Consider the following 18,159-nt stretch of genomic DNA (forward strand, 5'->3'; position numbering starts at 1 on the left):
GAGAGAAAGCCAAGAGTGTACAAAGCTGTTATCAAGGCAAAGGGTGGCTACTTTGAAGAATCTCAAATAGAAAATATATTTTGATTTGTTAAACACTTTTTTGGTTACTACATGATTCCATATGTGTTATTTGATAGTTTTGATGTCTTCACCATTATTCTACAATGTAGAAAATAGTAAAAATAAAGAAAAACCCTGGAATGAGTAGGTGTTCCCAAACTTTTGACTGGTACTGTATGTTGAAGTTGTAGTGGTAAACGATCTCATGCCAAGGCACTTTCCCATGTCTTCTTAATATTAAGTGAAATTAGATTTCATAAAAAATAACTGAAAATACTTTAAGTCTGACAATAGAACTACACACAAATGCAATGCTAACAGATACAACATGCTTTCCCCTCATAAAACTATAGAAAAGTGCAATGTCAAGTGCTAGGCAATATAAAAATATAAATATATTTGGAAACATCTTGCAATCTGAATTGGAATACAGCGTATGTTCTTGCTCGCTTTGAGGATTTTGGAAAGCCAATATTTAAGGTAGTAAACAGTAGTTACACCTTAATATAGACATTTTTGTAAATAGATTGATCAATCATCATGTGAACTGTAACTGAAAGCTGGACCTAAGATACACAAGTGTCATCTAAAAGCAATGTGTAGAGTGATTGATGGAGAATGAAAGTCTATGGCTCTGTGGCAGGTGGTGGTTCTTCCAGGTCCTGCAGTAAATCTGCATACGCTGTAGAGTTCATGTAGCGTGGGTATGAGTCTCTCTGCATCAGCGTGTAGATCTGCTGCTGGGCGTCCTCAAAGGTGTGGGACGTGGGCTCCAGCATGTTCTTGTTGATCACGTCTCGAACACGTGAGTCCAAACTCACCTGGAGAAGTAATTAAACAACCAGAGAAGTTGAATAAGAGCAGTAGCGGTCTAATGAATAACTATAATAAGTAGGAATTATGTCAAATCTAGAGTAGTCTTGCTGAAGCAAGCCACACTAATAAGAATACTCTATGGAAAAAGCATTTTAGGTTTACAGCTATAAATGAGCACAATTATAGGATACTTCAGTCTCAAGAAAGGCCAAAGCAGTGTAAGCTCACCTCTTTAGGGGAGAGGATAGAAATGAAGCCCTCATAGATCTGTCGTACTTTCTCCTCCACCACAATTTTGTTGGTCTCCTTTTTGAGCTCTTCGCAGGCCAACCAGAACATCATGTTCTCTTCACTAAACTCTGTCCTTAGGAACTGTCGGAAGCAGCCCCGCCCTGCGGGGCTCTTCATCAGCCTCTCAAACGACATGGTCCACATTGTCGCATCCTCCAGAGTAGGCTTGGGGCTTCAAAAAAGGGACCTTGCTCTTTATTTCATACAATATTTAATGTTGTGTAGAATTTGTAGAATTTTTAATGTTGACGTTTCAGCTCTAGCTCTGTATAATTACATATAGAACTGAAAACATTACATTACATATTAGTAATTTAGTAGGATCTCTGTGTCTAGAGATTTTATTAAACAGTCTCAACCATATCCCCTTTTCTTGTTTTTCCTAAACTATGAAGCTAACCCTATAGGGGATATTTACTGTGTAGTGCTGTTACCTGTCATCATAGTTTGCGATTCCCTCTGTCCTCCTCTCATAGGTGTTTCTTTGAATCCTCTCATCCTCTGTCATAACAGTCAGACTGAAAAACAGTGAAAAACGGAATAGAAATAGAAAATATACTGTATGTACAATGTAGGGTTTTCGGCTATTGTCAATTGGTGTGGTGGGTAGCAGGCATGTTGTTTGTTCCAAACTGTGAACAACAGTGGTGGTAGGTGCACATGTCCCGGATGCGTGAGTTCTGCAGGGAGGTCTTGTGTAAACACTACTGTCATCCAGTCCTTAGAGATGTGCTGTAGTTAATTTAAACAACTAGTGTAGCAGTCACCTGTAGCCTAATTAAAGGCAGGTGAGAATCCACCACATCTGGGCTCTCCAGCCACACACTGTAGCTCTGCGACAATTAGCACAACTTAATTGAGGTTGATGTGGAGTCAGAGACTATTCCCACTCCCTGAGGTGTGAATTAGCATGCTCTTATTCTGCACACAACAGGTAGTGCTGTCCTAAGAGAGCAGTCAGAGGAAGAGGCATAATCCTTGCTTACGTATACACCTATGACTTCAAAACATAAATGTCCCTGTGGGTTTTGTCCACAGAGACCGTGTGTAGCTGGCAGATGCTCCGTTTTTATGCCTCTGTTTGTGTCCTGTGCAGAGTATATTGTACAGTGCATTCGGGAAGCTTTCAGACCCTTGACTTTTTCCACATTTTGTTATGTTACAGCCTTATTCTAAAAAATATTTTTTTCTCCTCATCAATTTACACACAGTATCATATAATGACAAAGCAAAAACTGTTTTTTCTAAATTTGTTACAAATAAAAAAACGAAATACCTTATGCAAACCTTTTGCTCTGCGACTCGAAATTGAGTTCAGGTGCATCCTGTTTCCATTGATCATCCTTGAGATGGTTCTACAACTTGATTGGACAATTAAATTGATTGGACATGATTTGGAAAGGCACACACCTGTCTATATAAGGGCCTACAGTTGACAGTGCATGTCAGAGCAAAAACCAAGCCACGAGGTCGAAGGAATTGTCTATAAAGCTCCGAGACAGGATTGTGTCGAGTCCCAGATCTGGCGAAAGGTACCAAAAAATGTCTGCAGCATTGAAGGTCCCCAAGAACACAGTGGCCTCCATCATTTTTAAATGGAAGAAGTTTGGAACCACCAAGACTCTTCCTAGAGCTGGCTGCCCGGCCAAACTGAACAATCGGGGGAGAAGGGCCTTGGTCAGGGAGGTGATCAAGAACCCGATGGACTCTCTGACAGAGCTCCAGAGTTCCTCTGTGGAGATGGGAGGACGTTCCAGAAGGACAACCATCTCTGCAGCACTCCACCAATCAGGCCTTTATGGTAGAGTGGCTAGACGGAAGCCACTCCTCAGTAAAAGGCACATGAAAGCCCGCTTGAAGTTTGCCAAAAGGCACCTAAAGACTCTCAGACCATGAGAAACAAGATTATCTGGTCTGATGAAACCAAAATTGAAGTCTTTGGCCTGAATGCCAAGTGTCACGTCTGGAAGAAACCTGGCACCATCTCTACGGTGAAGCATGGTGGTGGCATCATTATTCTGTGGGATTTATGTGGCAGGGACTGGGAGACTAGTCAGGATTGAGGGTAAGATGAATGAAGCAAAGTAAAGAGAGATCCTTGATGAAAACCTGCTTCAGAGCGCTCAGGACCTCAGACTGAAGTGAAGGTTCACCTTCCAACAGGAGAATAACCCTAAGTACACAGCCAAGACAACGCAGGAGTGGCTTCGGGACAAGTCTATGAATGTCCTTGAGTGGCCCAGCCAGAGCCCAAATTGAACCCGATCGAACATCTCTGGAGAGACCTGAAAATAGCTGTGCAGCAACACTCCCCATCCAACCTGACAGAGCTTGAAAGGAACGGCAGAGAAGAATGGGAGAAACTCCCCAAATACAGCTGTGCCAAGCTTGTAGCATCATACCCAAGGAGACTCAAGGCTGTAATCGCTGCCAAATGTGCTTCAACACAGTACTGAGTAAATGGTCGGAATACTTATGTAAATGTGATATTAAAGTTTTTATTTTTATTTTTTAAATTTGCTAACATTTCTAAAAACCAGGTTTGTCTTTGTCATTAAGGGGTATTGTGTGTAGATTGATGAAGGAAAAAAACAATGTAATCCATTTAGAATAAGACTAACATAACAAAATGTGGAAAAAGTCAAGGGTTCTGAAGACTTTCCGAATGCACTGTATGTAGGTTGCTCCAGATTAGAGGCGTCATGTCCATAGGGGGCACGTGCCCCCTCAGAGATGTCCTGTAAAATAGAAATAATAAAAATGCGTTTCATTTTTTGTTTGTTGTTTCTCTGTAATACTACTATCCACCTAGCAATACTATGAAGTTGGCTTTAGCTAGCCCAGATAGGTTCCCAATCTCCCAACCTCATAACTAGATACCAAGAAGCCATTGCAGGCTATCAATCAAGTAGCTATCTTGTCTAACTATCTTAGCTGGCATGCCGGCTGTCGGTGGACTTTAGAAACACAAGAAATTACTAAATGCACTGAATATGACTCACATTCCTTTCAAACTTATACCCAGATTTGAGCATATTTAGTTTCTTTAACAAAATAACTACAGAGGATACAGACAGCTCAATAGGTATGCTTAGATATGCAGAAAAATAAACATATTTTTGACATAGAATTAAGTATAATGATTATGGCTCTTGATTGCAGGAAAGTCCGTTTCAGGTGTTTGAAAAATACAAAATTCTCCAACTTTCTGTCTGGGGGCTTAGTCCCATTCCAGACCACTCCCCAGCCATCTTCACATACTTGGTGCCCTCTCAGATTTTTGGGGTGCAGGATACCCCTACTCCGGAGTGCAGAGTTTTGGTATAAGCATGGTATATATAATGTAAGGTAGCTATGGGTTACGTCCCAAATGGCACCCTATGGGCCCTAGTCAAAAGTAGTGCGCCATATAAGGAATAGAGTGCCATTTGGGACACGAACCCTTACTATGGATAGTATAGTGGTACCTACCAGGAGCAGCTGCAGCAGCAACACCAGCAGAAACAACAGGCATTGGAGGCGTTGGTGGGCATGTTCCCCATCCTGTGCTGTGATTGGAGGACACTGGCCGCGGTTTCCTGGTGCATTTGCATCTGTCTCTTGCGCATCTCCAGCCGCTCTGACCCCATGGGCTGCAGACCAAGACACACAACACCACGCTAGGTTGTAGGTGAGACAGACTCACAATACTGCAGACCCCCCCCCCAATACAATACAGCACACTGCACTCACTTAGGCTATACAACCTGGACACTCAAGTTGGTTCAGATAATTCCCACATAGAAGGCAGGCATCAGTCATCCATCTGTATACTTGACTCCATATCTTCTTGTAGATGACATTGAGGGAGTGAAAAATATGCCATTTTAAAGACTTGCACACAGTGGCGGATTTAGGTATAGGCGACATGGGCAGCCGCCCAGGGCGGCATCTTGCCGGGGGCGGAACGGGGCTCCCACACACATTTTTTTGGAATGGTGACATTTGCACGATCGGTTTTCTAGCGCTCATTTGCATGCCACGTCAATGATATTATGTTACCGTGTGGGGCTGTGGGGCAATTAACCTTGTCGGAGTGGGTGCCCTGATTCTAGTTTGTGAGCTAGGCAGGCTACTGCCTGGGAAGGTCTCCCACTCAGAAGCACGAGATGGGGAGGGGAGCAGGGGTAGGTTGACCTCAGATCTCCCAACTGGGAGCCGGAGATAGGAGGAACCGGGGAATTCTATCAAATAGCGCACCTCTAAATTTGTACAGTACTAATGCAATTAGTAAAATCAGACACACTACAAAATGCTACCAAATAAACCACAATTCATTCATAATACTGTGAATATATAGTTTCACAGACATATTGTTGCATTTTTTTCTGGTTTGTGTGAAATTGTTAAGAATAATATTAAACCAGTCTGCACACCACCAAGGTGAATTGGTTTAGTCTTGACTCTTGGTTGACAGTGTTGGGGGATGGGTAATGTATTGATGCTCGAGTGCCAAATCAACACAAATTTGTTTCTATTTGTCTTTGATACTTCTTTTTGATATTTACGAGTCATATTTTTGTATATTTTTATATCGTTTTAAATGTAGTGATTATTTATTTGTGTTGTTCCAAATGTCTGAATAAAAATTACAGTTAGTGCAGATTGGTGCTTTTTGGGGGTGGGGGGGTGGGGGGGGGGGGGGGTCGCCCAGGGAGCCATACAAGCTAGAACCGCCACTGCTTGCACAACAGCTCGAAACCACGGAAAAATAGTAGCCTACTGAGGGAATCCCCACGGCATGTCGTCACATCAGCTCGAGCGCGCATGTCTTGCGGAATGCTCTGACCACTTCAACAGAGCAAGAATGATCGCTGTGCGAACTTCTTTTCATTGTCAAAGCTATAACTTATTATAGCGAGAAATGTAGTACCAGTTGGCTATGCAAAATACCGTCATTGACATTAATACATAAACATATATGAGCTATATCTAAGCTATTAGACGCCTATTACCAAGCCTAACATTCGCAGGATCAAATCATTTTAACGCGCTCTGGGATGAGAAATGCATGGGATGAGAAAGACGAGGCGTTGCTGCCTCCATCCAAGCATCCTCAGATACAACACATATGGAGACTTGGGGGTTAGAGCGCTTTTGTTTTTTACCATTTATATTTGTTTAATCAATATTGAGAACATTTAAAACGAAATACTGTTTGCTGACATACAGTATAATAACGCCATAGGTGTATTTTACATTCAAGATGGAGAATATGGCATCTAATGATCTGATGCAAATTATGACTACAGCAGCAATAAATAAATGACCATTCAATTTGGTAGCTATTTCCAAAAGATAGAACGAGATTGTCAAGAAACCATGCTGGCAAAAATTATCTAGTGTCCATCATTTTCCATTTAGATAGCTGATGTTGAATCTAATTCAAATTTTAGCATTCAATTATATTTCAAAGAGGAAATTCCAATGTAACTGTACTCACTGTGTCACCATGAATGCCAGAATACAGGTGATTCTTGCCTCAATCACAACCGTCTGCACTGTGTTGCAGTTCGTTTGCTCCATGCGCATGCGTTTTGTTTGAGTGCAAAAAAAATATGTTCTGCAGCTGAAGCGTTGAAGGGCAGACCAGCTTTTACTGGAGGCTTCGAGCAATGTTTGATGATAAGCTCATCTGTAGCATAGCCTACTTCACAACCACTGAATGAAACCTATACATGATCCACCCACCATGAGTAGCTAGGTTTCCATCCAATTGGCGACAGATTTTCATGAAAATATTCTAAAATCCACATGTAGAAAATATGCGCAATTTAACCACCACTAGTGTTGTCACCAAACGGACTCGTTCCAGATACAAATCAGTGCGTGATGACATAGTGTACACAAAAATATTTGTTTTGCTTCATTTTTCATTGTACCAAATAAAATGTCCATCGCATTTTCCAAAACTGTTGCGTTAAATAGCAATAGCCTTCTCTGGTTTTGGCACGTGCGCTCTAGGCAACAACAGGCAACAACAGATACGGCGCGGGTAGGCTGTGCGGTTAGGCTAGTCTACATGATGAGTTTATTATAATAATAATATTTGTATTTGTCAAACAGCAGTCAAGCATCGATCTGTTCATCATGTCTCCAGAACAAGACCCTCGATATTTATCAAAAAAGAGCATCAAGCTCATCACATTGCACTTTCACAACCATGTGAAGTTCATCATCATTTATTTAATCTGTAGCCTGATAAACTGCATGGTTTCCTGACAGGTCGCAGTGGGAGGACCACACAACATGTATTTTATTTGTATTTATTTGTTTTACCACACAACATGTCATCACGTGACTACATGTGTACTTCGATATGATGGTTATTGTATCAATATTTGCGCATGAAAGCGTTCCCTCCTACATTTCTCGCATAATTCATTTTACCGACACAAATAGATCCCACCTTGTCTAGCATATTTTGTTTTGTAGACATTTGTAAAGTGTACCGATACATTGTATGTTTCCATTATGCCTGTCATGACATGTTTTATCCAACATATGCGCATAAAAATGTTGGATGGAAACCTGGTTAGTGATAGAGATTTTATTCTATAAATTCATCATCAGGATACAGTATACCCCCTCTGTAATTCACATAAAGACCACAAGATGTCACCAAACTATTTTCCCAAAACGTACCCTGACTGTCACTGCTCATGCTCAACAAAACATTTTCTCCGTGTTGTCACAACTTTTGGAGATACTTCAAGAAAACGATTTTGTGAGAAATTGATCACATTTTTTGAAAATTTGAAAAACTTTTAGATATTTTCCAATGAAGTTAGATCTATATTTGTTTTTTAAATATGCAAGTAGGAAAGGCTTAAAATAAATAACCCACTTGTTTAGAGAGAAAATCTAGATACTTTTTGAGTAAAGTAGTAATATGTTGGATGAGTGTGTTGAGGGCAACTAGCCTTTTAGCAATTTTACACAGCATTTTATGTCATTTTGATGGATAGCAAGCTACGTTTTTAAGAGAGAGCTTTTCAATTGGCGTCTCTTCCCCTGTTTTCAGTCACAGGTGGGGACTGGATTAGGTGTGAGCAGTGTAGGAGGTGGGCTCATGAGTTGTGCTCCAATTTGACTGGGGATAGCTTTATTCGTGACCTATGTACAACTTAGAATTGTGCAATAGCAGAGCATAAGAGAGCTGCCACATCAATGTTACACTGAGTTAATTAGTTAAGTTATTGTTATTAAATGTTATATTTAATTTTAGAAGTTATATTATATTCCAATAAATACATTTCTTTATGAATTAAAAACAACTTTTGAAAACCTTTTTCTCATGAATGTCATTTTAAAGACTGCTGGGATTTAAAATCTTGCATTATTTAAATATGATTTAGTGCAATTGTACATAATGGAATGTACGGGAAACGAACAACAAAGAACAAAGAAAATAAAAAAAGAGGGACTTTATATCAAATCTCCTCATAGTGAGGTTAGTAATGGTGACGTGCAACACCATTCCCCCCCCATATTTTATTTAAATAATTAAAATAAGACAACTAGACTTAGCTTTGAAGTATTACTTACTAAAGAATTTCTAAATAAAACATGAAATGGATTTTAACACACTTGGGTGAAACCCTTTGCCATAATCTTCTACCGGTGTCAGGTTTTGAAGGTAAGACCCAGATGCAGACTGTGTCAAAGTAACAATGTTTATTACAGCAACATGGGCAGGCAAACAACAGGTCAAGTCAGGCAGGGGTCTATAATCCAGAGGTGGGGCAAAGGTACAGGACGGCAGGCAGGCTCAGGCAGGGTGGTCAGGCAGGCAGGCTCAGGCAGGGTGGTCAGGCAGGCGGGCTCAGAGACAGGACAGGCAAGGGTCTAAACTAGGAGGGCGAGAAAAAGAGAGACTGGGGGGGAAATTAGGCACTGAGATAAACCGCTGGTTTATCAAGACGAACTGGCACAGACAGATAGAAAACACAGGTATAAGTACCCAGGGGATAATGGAGAAGATGGGCGACACCTGGAGGGGGGTGGAGACAAGCACAAGGACAGGTGAAACAGATCAGGGCGTGACAACCGGGGTAACTGGCACACCCGTGGTTACGGCCTTTTTCTAAAAATGTATTTCATGAAAAAAACAAAGTCTGAACTGTAGCCATTTACTTCCCTTTATGGTTGATTTGCCTAAGCATGACCTTCATCCATATACCTTTTTTTTCTCCAAACATTTCTTTTTTTGTGTCAGCAATTAGACATTGTTCTCGGGGGTAGTTACCACCTAGTACCCTAATATGCCTATGCAATGGTGTGTGTCATTGAGATGTGAGGTGTTAGAATTTGTGACCCATGTCTTCCATGATACAAGGCCAACTATGTCAGCCAACTCACAGCTGGAAAACAATCCTTGGAGCGCCTGGATTTGGTCTCTCTTTGCGTAACGGCAGTAGGAGCCTACAGCCACAAGAGAGCAGTAGCGATCTTTGTTAAAATGCACGGTGCAGTTTTCATAGGACTTGATGGATGCTGTGTAGAATTATTTTCCGATGGAGCGCGAAATTAACATATCTCTTTGCTGCTAATACTAATGCTAATAAAACACATCTATCAACACGTGTTTCGTTTCCAAGTAGAGAATGGTCTTATCGAAGACTAAGGTAGGCTTAACTCCAAGACAATGTCCATTAGGCCTCTGCCTACGTTATAGCCTGCTTAGGCCTACATAGGTGTATAGTGGTGCCACTCATGCAGCACCAAATGCCAACTAAACTGTGTGGGTTCCTTTGAATTCAGCCGTAATGGACTTTGTCAGAGAGATGAAAACAGTACAAGCCATCAGGGACTCTCAGCAAGAATATATTCCTCCATCTGTTACATATCTCTATCCAATAGATCTGGTTTAATGTGAATTGAAAATTGGTTTCTCTGTTTATTGAGCTTGAAATTCAGCAGAAAAAAAGGACTTGTGCTTTTATCCATACATAAGCGAATAGACGAAGGCTACTCTGTAGTGAAACAATCAATCAACTGTACTTGTTAATCATCTCTGCCTGTTCACTGAACTGTAACTGAACTGTAACAATCGCTACAATTCCCATACGGGCTCGGGAGAGACGAAGGTCGAAAGCCATGCGTCCTCCGAAGCATAACCCAACCAAGCCGCACTGCTTCTTAACACAGCGCGCCTCCAACCCGGAAGCCAGCCACACCAATGTGTCGGAGGAAGCACCGTGCACCTGGCTCCCTTGGTTAGCGCGCACTGCGCCCGGCCCGCCACAGGAGTCGCTGGAGCGCGATGAGACAAGGATATCTCTACCGGCCAAACCCTCCCTAACCCGGACGACGCTAGGCCAATTGTGCGTCGCCCCACAGACCTCCCGGTCGCGGCCGGCTGCGACAGAGCCTGGGCGCGAAACCAGAGACTCTGGTGGCGCAGCTAGCGCTGCGATGCAGTGCCCTAGACCACTGCGCCACCCGGGAGGCCCATCTCATGAACTTCTTGACAATTGTAAAGTTGGTGTTGCAATATGCAGACATCTAGTGTCTAGGTTTGATGGGGAAAATAATTGGGTAACAAGGTTCTTCTAAGACAGATACTGTTGAGCAGATGTTCTGACGCACAAGCACCTGTCCTGAAGGACATCCCCACTGTGTTACACTACACAGCACTTGGAACTGGTGAGGACCGAGCTGGGAGGGTGTTTTATTAACTGTCATCTCAACTTTCTCCTCTTCGCTCCTATTAAGAAGGTCAAACGAGGGCTTTATCGTTTGATAAAATAGCTGTTGTGTGTCTGTCTGTGTGTTTCAGAAGAAGAACATCTATCGTACAGAATATCTTACCTCATTTCACGGTACAACACTCTCTGTGCAGTCGGTCTCTCCCCTGAAGCTGAAGTTGCAAATATGACACTGGAAATATGTTATATGGTTATTGGGAGATCCGCAGAGGGGGAATATCTATCCTCCTCTACTTTATATGACAACTGGGCTATAAAATACTTTCAATTTAACAGACCTCTGTTTCAGGTCTCTCTCGCTCTCTCTCTCTCTCACACTCTGTCCCTTCTCCTCTGTTTGTGTGTCTGTGTGTCTCTGTGTGTGTGTGTGTGTGTGTGTGTGTGTGTGTGTGTGTGTGGCCGAATAGTAATCTTTTCAGACTGATAGCCTGGTTAATAGGCGAAGCCATTGGAGCCCATATAAGTTATATCTCCTCTGAGAAATGTATTACAGCAGTGTATGTGAGAGTGTGTGATATTTCATATCAAACTATGAGACAGCACATCTGAGTCCCTCTCAGTGAAGATTTAACACTGCATTGAGGGTTGTTTTTATTATGCATATGTGAACTGCCTGTAATGTATTTGACTTAAATGCATATTTGATCATTTAATTTGTCAATAAACCACAAAATCCATGACTTGAATGCCTTGAAATACACATTAGATAAATCCCCAAATTGTCTTGTGGTTCAGCAATATATGGCATATACCTCAGCTATAGGCTATTGTGTTCAAGGCAAATGAGGCCATATATTACTATAACTGCATTTCTGTATGTGACATTATGACCTCATGGTTTGACACATGAATCAGGCGCTGGCAGTTTATGGTTCTTTGAGGAATTCAATTCACAGATAGCCAAAATCAATTGGAGGGATAGTGGCATAAGTGTAATTGTCAAATGTTCGAATATTCAAGTTGTAAAATACTGAACTTTAAGGTATACATTATTTGCATTTCAAAATGGGAAAAAGTTGCAAATTCATGAGCAAATTCAAATTCCTATCTCAGAATAACAGAAGATCTCTCTCTAATGGATCCTCTTCATTATCCTCCTGGACAGTAATTTCCATTTGTACATGCTTCAAATACAGAGCAGGGTGGCCTGAGCTGTGCAATGCTGAGGGGAGGCAGTCTAAGGATGGGAGGCAGTCCCTCAGGCAGCCCCTGAAAGACTGCCCCTTTGGCCAAAGAGTAATTTTGTTGTCAGAGAATGTAAGACCAGGATTACCCTCTGCTCCATAGCTTTTAAATCCAATATCCAGTGTATGCATGCCGGAAGTAGCCTGTGCCTGAAGGATGTTGTGAAATAATGTTACACGTGAAGTGGCCAGGTGAATAGAATTTCACAGCCCTATAATAATGATACAAGTTATATCACCTTAAAAAGTGTCACGCCCTGATCTGTTTCACCTGTTCCTGTGATTGTCTCCACCCCCTCCAGGTGTCGCTTATTTTCCCCAGTGTATTTATCCCTGTGTTTCCTGTCTCTCTGTGCCACCTCGCCTTGTATGTTTAGTTAAGTCAACCAGCGTGTTTTTCCCGTACTCCTTTTCTATTCTCTTTTTATAGACCTCCCGGTTCTGACCCCTGCCTGACTCTGGACTACTTTCCTGCCTGCCTGATCCTGCCTGCCCTGACCTTGATTCTGCCTATCCTTCGGTACCTATTGGACTCGGATCTGGTTGACATTTTTGCCTGTCCACGACCATTCTTTTGCCTACCCCTTTGGATTAATAAACATTGTAAGACTCCAGCCATCTGCCTCCCGTGTCTGCATCTGGGTCTCGCCTTGTGCCTTGATACAAAAGGGTTTATTTACAACCTCTGGGGTAGAAAATGTTTGGGAATAGTGGTATAGGACAGTCTGACATATAACCACTGACTTGAGATCAGTCTTTGCCAATGAGAACCAAGAGGGGCCTAACTTCATCCTTCATGACAGTGAAAGGCCTCGATTCTAGGCCGTAGGAAATCCTACATCCATCTCATTAGATCAGAACAGGATGGATCAACAGTGATTCATATTACTAGTTTGCATCCTAAAAAAAGGATAGTTGTGTTTTGCTGCATAACACACTTTACATTATTTGTCTACCAATATGATGCGGATCATTGTCAGGTTATTTGATATACGTTTCAGTAACAAAAGAACACCATGGTTGTAATAACACTTTAAACAGGTAGTTTGTAAATGTGTATAATGTGTTTGTTTTGGGTCCGTTGTAGTTGCAAATACCATACAGTTGCATTTTTTGCAGGTCTTCTGTTTCCCCACATTTATTGATGAATTAATTTCCCATCATTAAAATGTATCCCCAATACCCAATGAAATACATTCACCGATACCACAAAAATAACTGACAAATACAGCTTTTTACTCCAATCTGGCATTCCCTCATAAAATTCCGAAATAGCACCAGTATCCAAAAGTATTAAGTAAAAACAGCATTGGCATTAATATAAAATTAAAATAAACATAAGGCTACTGTTATATTATATATATTTCGGTGACAACCTGGTTGATTAACAATATTGGGTTGTTAACACGTTTGTTTTTATGTAAATAAATGTGGGACACAAAAAAGGCAGTGTAGAACACCATTGGCCAAAATTCATTGCTCCAATAACTTTCAAAAGATTGTTCCGAAGTTTGGCCCCCTAAAATGTATTTTCCTATGAATGAAGTAGCACAGAAATGTGGCCATTACTTCAGGCCTGATGATGTTGTCTTTAGCGAACTTGCAACATTGTATCCACTAGCATATTCCAGGCACTCAGAGTTTCCTGCGCCAGTGAGCTCGGGACAGAAAGCTGTTTTTTTATGACGTTTCCACTGGATATATGGGATCATGATTTTTTGCTCTTTCACACGGCTTGGTGATTATCGAGTCCGGGAGTGTTGGGAAGATATTTCAAATACTGAGTAACTAACATTCACAATGGATGTTGAACAAATGCATGCATTCTGGAGAGAGACACACAATATCTTCACCACACACCCCTCCCCTTCTTCTTGATGCAACATTTTCAATTATACTTAAGACACATCTTCACACATATTTTAGACGCTTTTCACTGACAGCCGCAACTCAATCAGCTAGACATATTGCGACGCGCACTTCCCAAATCAGGGGCTTCCTAAAAATAATACAGGTGATATATTTTGTTGATACCTAAAGGGCTCCTAAAATTTTTAATCAAACGGTAAATGATCCATTATATGACCATGTTAAAACTATTCCATATGTTAGCTTAATATATCCCCCCAACCGCTTAGACTTTTAGAGCTCAGAGATCTAAGTTGTATAATAACCTTTTTATTGGTTCTTTAGATTCAAGTAGATTTTTAGGAGAGAAGTGACTGCTGTGTTTCAGAAGAACATGATTATATGGAATTGCCTTTGACCTGGACATGGAGACTTTTAAAGAGCGGCCATATTGGAACATTTTAACATTTTCATAATTTGATATTGCTTACTCTTAGGAAATCGGCCAGCTCTTGACTAACAGATCATAGTTAATCTGGCTATAGTGGCAGTTTGACCACGGGAGTGGTCATCATCAGTCATTTATATGTCAAGGAGAAGGGGACAGTGGGCCTAACACTGGCAACAGTACAAAAGGCATGATGAATGGAGGTTGAACGGACTGCTGATCCTTTAACTGAAGGATGACACTTGGAAATGAATGCAGACAAAAATCGTATTTCCCAAATGTCAAGAGATACGTAACCTCAATCCATCTGGACTGTTTATTGATGTCTTTTAATCAAGCACAGACACAGTCTATCTTAGATGGATCAGGCTTCCCAAAATCTTGAGACGCACCACAGTATTGTTCAGAAGTCCAAATACTATTGATGTTGTTGATACTATTGATACAAAACAGTATAAAACTTTCATTCATTTCATGGGCTTTTTCTGCAGTTCTGTACTTTGGAGGGCCGTTAGTTACATCCAAATTCTAACATATTTATTTGCTTAGTCGAGAGAATTGTACCCTTACTTACCTCACCTCCAGATGGTAGCAGTACTCTCTTAGATTCTGGTCATAATTCCCCCAACATTGTGTTATCTGTGGTCCATAAATTACCATAGATGAACATGCCGACTGAGCATCTGTCATGGGATACTTTGCAGGCAAGATAAACCACATTTCTAGGATTTGCAGAAAGTATAGAACTTTAATCTTTACTCTGGAGTTGAATTAAAGATTTATGTTCCTCTCCTCGATTTTCTGCTTTCCTAGTGCCCTGCACAGTGAATAATGCTTCCCGGATCTGCAGCGTGTGTTTCTGCGTGTGTGTGCGTGTGTGTGCGTACATGTATGCTTGTGTGAGGTAGCGAGACTGCATACATTGACTGTGCTGTCGGTTTGCTTTTCCTCTTCCTCCCATCTCCCTATAACAGTGGAGGCTCCTCAGATGAGGAAGGGGAGAACAATCCTTATCAGTGAATTTCATAAAAATAAAAATAGGGAAACATTTACATAGTTATCCTTTTTAGATATAACTGAACTAAAATATATTCACGTCACCAAATAATTGATTAAAACACACTGTTTTGCGATGAAGGTCTGCAGTAGCCTCAACAGATAGAGAGAGAGAGACACAGCTGTATGTGAGCTCACATTTTTCAACATGTTTTTTACAAAAGGATAGATTTGGAGTTAGATAAACATGGATTTTTTTGGCAGGGGCATATGCAGGATGCTACCCTCCACAGCTCCTTCAGATCAAAACCTACAACCTAATATTTGGCCAAAATTAACCGGAGAGATTACTGCTACCAAGGTTTCATTTTTCCAAGCTATACGGAGGGTACTCTAGCAAACAAACAGCAGAGACCTGAGGACACCATCCTGTAAGGTTTGACACTGGTAGACGAGAAGCAGGTACAGGGAGTACATTTAATACATGGAACAGGACAGGACGGCATCTGGACATGAACACATAACGACATTAATGCTGACACAGGGAACAAACGGGTGAGCAGACAGTTATAGACAGGGCAATTAACAAAGGGAAGGAGTCCAGGTGAGTCCAATGAGCGCTGCTGCATGTAATTAGGGTGACAGGTGTACGTAATGAAGGGCAGCCTGGCACCCTTGAGCGCCAGAGAGGGAGAGCGGTAGCAGGCGTGACAGTACCCCCCCTCTAGGGGCGCCACCCGGCGTCCCACCTGGGCGAGCCTGACGGGCCGGCCGAGGCATGGGCGCTGGACAAGCCGGTTGGGACGTAGAAACCCGACAATCCGGCTGAGGCGTGGGAGCCTGATGGGCCGGCTGAAGCATGACGTGGGGTGGGCGCCTGCCGAGCCCACCGAGGCAAGAAGACCTCTTGAGCCAGCTAAGGTGTGGAAGCCTGACGAGCTAGCTGAGGCAACCCCGGTTCCCTCGGCGACGGCATCTGGATCCGACGTCACCAACCAAAACAAAAAAACAAAACTCCCTGATGCTTCTTTTAGTGGTCAGTATTCTGTAAGGATCGACGCTGGTAGACGAGAAGCAGGTACAGGGAGTGAACATTTAATTACAACGGACATGGAACAGGACAGGACAGCATGAGTCCAATGAGTGCTACTGCGCGTAATGATGGTGACAGGTGTGCGTAATGAAGGGCAGCCTGGCGCCCTCGAGCACCAGAGTGGGAGAGCAGGAGCAGGCGAGACACCATCCAACCTGGAACTGAGCCAGCTTAAATGCTGATTGTTGCTTCATACCGAAATTGGCAGTTCTAAATAAGCGTTCTAAATAAGTGTTCCAATCACACCGCTTTGATCTTACACTACAGGGACCACTGTAGAATGATGACAACCGTGTGTTGGTACGTGTGAAAAGGTTAAGGAAGAGTGTTTTGAATACTGATGTTAACCTTAATGGTTATAACCTTTTACGGCAAGACAGATCTTCCAGAGGTGTGGGAGTATGCAATCTTTACCAAGGATCACCTTCAGTGTTCGGTTGTCTCCACCAAGACTGTCCCCAAACAATTTGATTTGTTGGTTATAAGCATTAAACTTTTAAATAGCTCTTTGTTGACTGGGTGCTATCATCCTCCATCAGCAAAGGCCTATACCCTACCTGCCCTAAGCTCTCTCCTGGCCCCTTACACTAAGACTGAATTTGTCCTGCTAGGTGACCTAAATTTGGACATGCTTAAACCACCTGACCAAGACCTAAAGCAATGGGACTCCCTAAATCTTTCTCAGATCATTACCAATCCCAAAAGTTATGACTCCAAACACCCAGAAAAGGCTACTGTCCTCAACGTTATCCTCACACATAATCCTGATAGGTATCAGTCTGGTGTTTTCTGTAATGACCTAGGTGATCACTGTTTTACAGCCTGTGTTCGTAATGGCTGCTTAGTGAAACGACCTGATTTGTCATAGACGCTTGCTAAAAATCTTTAATGAGCAAGCCTTCTTTCATGAACCGGCCTCTGTAAAATGATATAGAATCAGCTTGATCACCTCCATCAAAGACGCGGTATTTTCAGTGGTATTGTTAGCAAACACGCACCAATAAAAGAAATGAGAATTAAAAACAGGTTCAGCCCCTGGTTCAACCGTGATCTTGCAGAGTTACTCCACCTCAAGAATTGCATTTGGCAAAAGGCTCAGCACCAATCCCGAAATCTGGCAGAGGCTTCTGATTAAATTATATTTTCACAGAACCGCTTGTTGCAATTTCGATGAGGCTCTCTTGTTCAGTTATCAGTAAGTGGACTGGAGGCAGGGCATGAAAGGGATAACGAATCCAGTTGTTTGTGTCATCCGTTTCGGGAAAGTACCTGCGTAATTGTGTACCCAACTAACTCAGGTGCTTCGCTATATCACATTTGACATTGTCCGCAAGCTTGAGTTCATTTTCACACAAAAAATCATACAATAATGGAAAGACCTGTGTTTTGTCCTTGTTAAAACTTCTTCTCAATAGGGGGTGCTGTTTGGACTTTGTAATAATTTCGTTCCCAAATTAAACTGCCTCGTACTCAATTCTTGCTCGTACAATATGCATATTATTATTACTATTGGATAGAAAACACTCTCTAGTTTCTAAAACCGTTTGAATTATATCTGTGAGTGAAACAGAACTGGAGTTGGAGGAATTTTCCTATGAGGATGTGAGAATGCTGAATTCTGCAAGCTGTTCCCAGGTCAGTTTATTAATTTGCCTGTCTTCTATTGGTTGAGAT

The 18,159-nt window shown here is 41.9% G+C and overlaps 1 protein-coding gene across 1 annotated transcript; it reads right to left on the reverse strand.

Moving 5' to 3' along the window:
• Window positions 1–200: 200 nt before the first annotated feature.
• Window positions 201–4,796, reverse strand: LOC120028093 (regulator of G-protein signaling 20-like). Its single transcript, XM_038973256.1, has 4 exons — window positions 4,639–4,796; window positions 1,602–1,685; window positions 1,105–1,339; window positions 201–881 (listed from the first exon to the last, which is right to left on the reverse strand). Exons 1-4 carry the CDS (start codon window positions 4,794–4,796, stop codon window positions 687–689), a joined length of 672 nt encoding a protein of 223 aa, XP_038829184.1. The 3' UTR covers window positions 201–686.
• Window positions 4,797–18,159: the final 13,363 nt, after the last annotated feature.

This window comes from Salvelinus namaycush, chromosome 33 (assembly GCF_016432855.1).
Source record: "Salvelinus namaycush isolate Seneca chromosome 33, SaNama_1.0, whole genome shotgun sequence".
NCBI classification, from domain to species: Eukaryota; Metazoa; Chordata; class Actinopteri; order Salmoniformes; family Salmonidae; genus Salvelinus; species Salvelinus namaycush.

Excerpts from the sequence above, each read along its gene's own strand:
- LOC120028093 (XM_038973256.1), bottom strand. The coding sequence starts at position 4,796 with ATGGGGTCAGAGCGGCTGGAGATGCGCAAGAGACAGATGCAAATGCAC. Across the intron at positions 1,686-4,638 it reads TGCTGCTGCAGCTGCTCCTG|TCTGACTGTTATGACAGAGG; the intron begins GTAGGTACCACT and ends ACTGTTTTTCAG. Across the intron at positions 1,340-1,601 it reads ATCGCAAACTATGATGACAG|CCCCAAGCCTACTCTGGAGG; the intron begins GTAACAGCACTA and ends CCTTTTTTGAAG.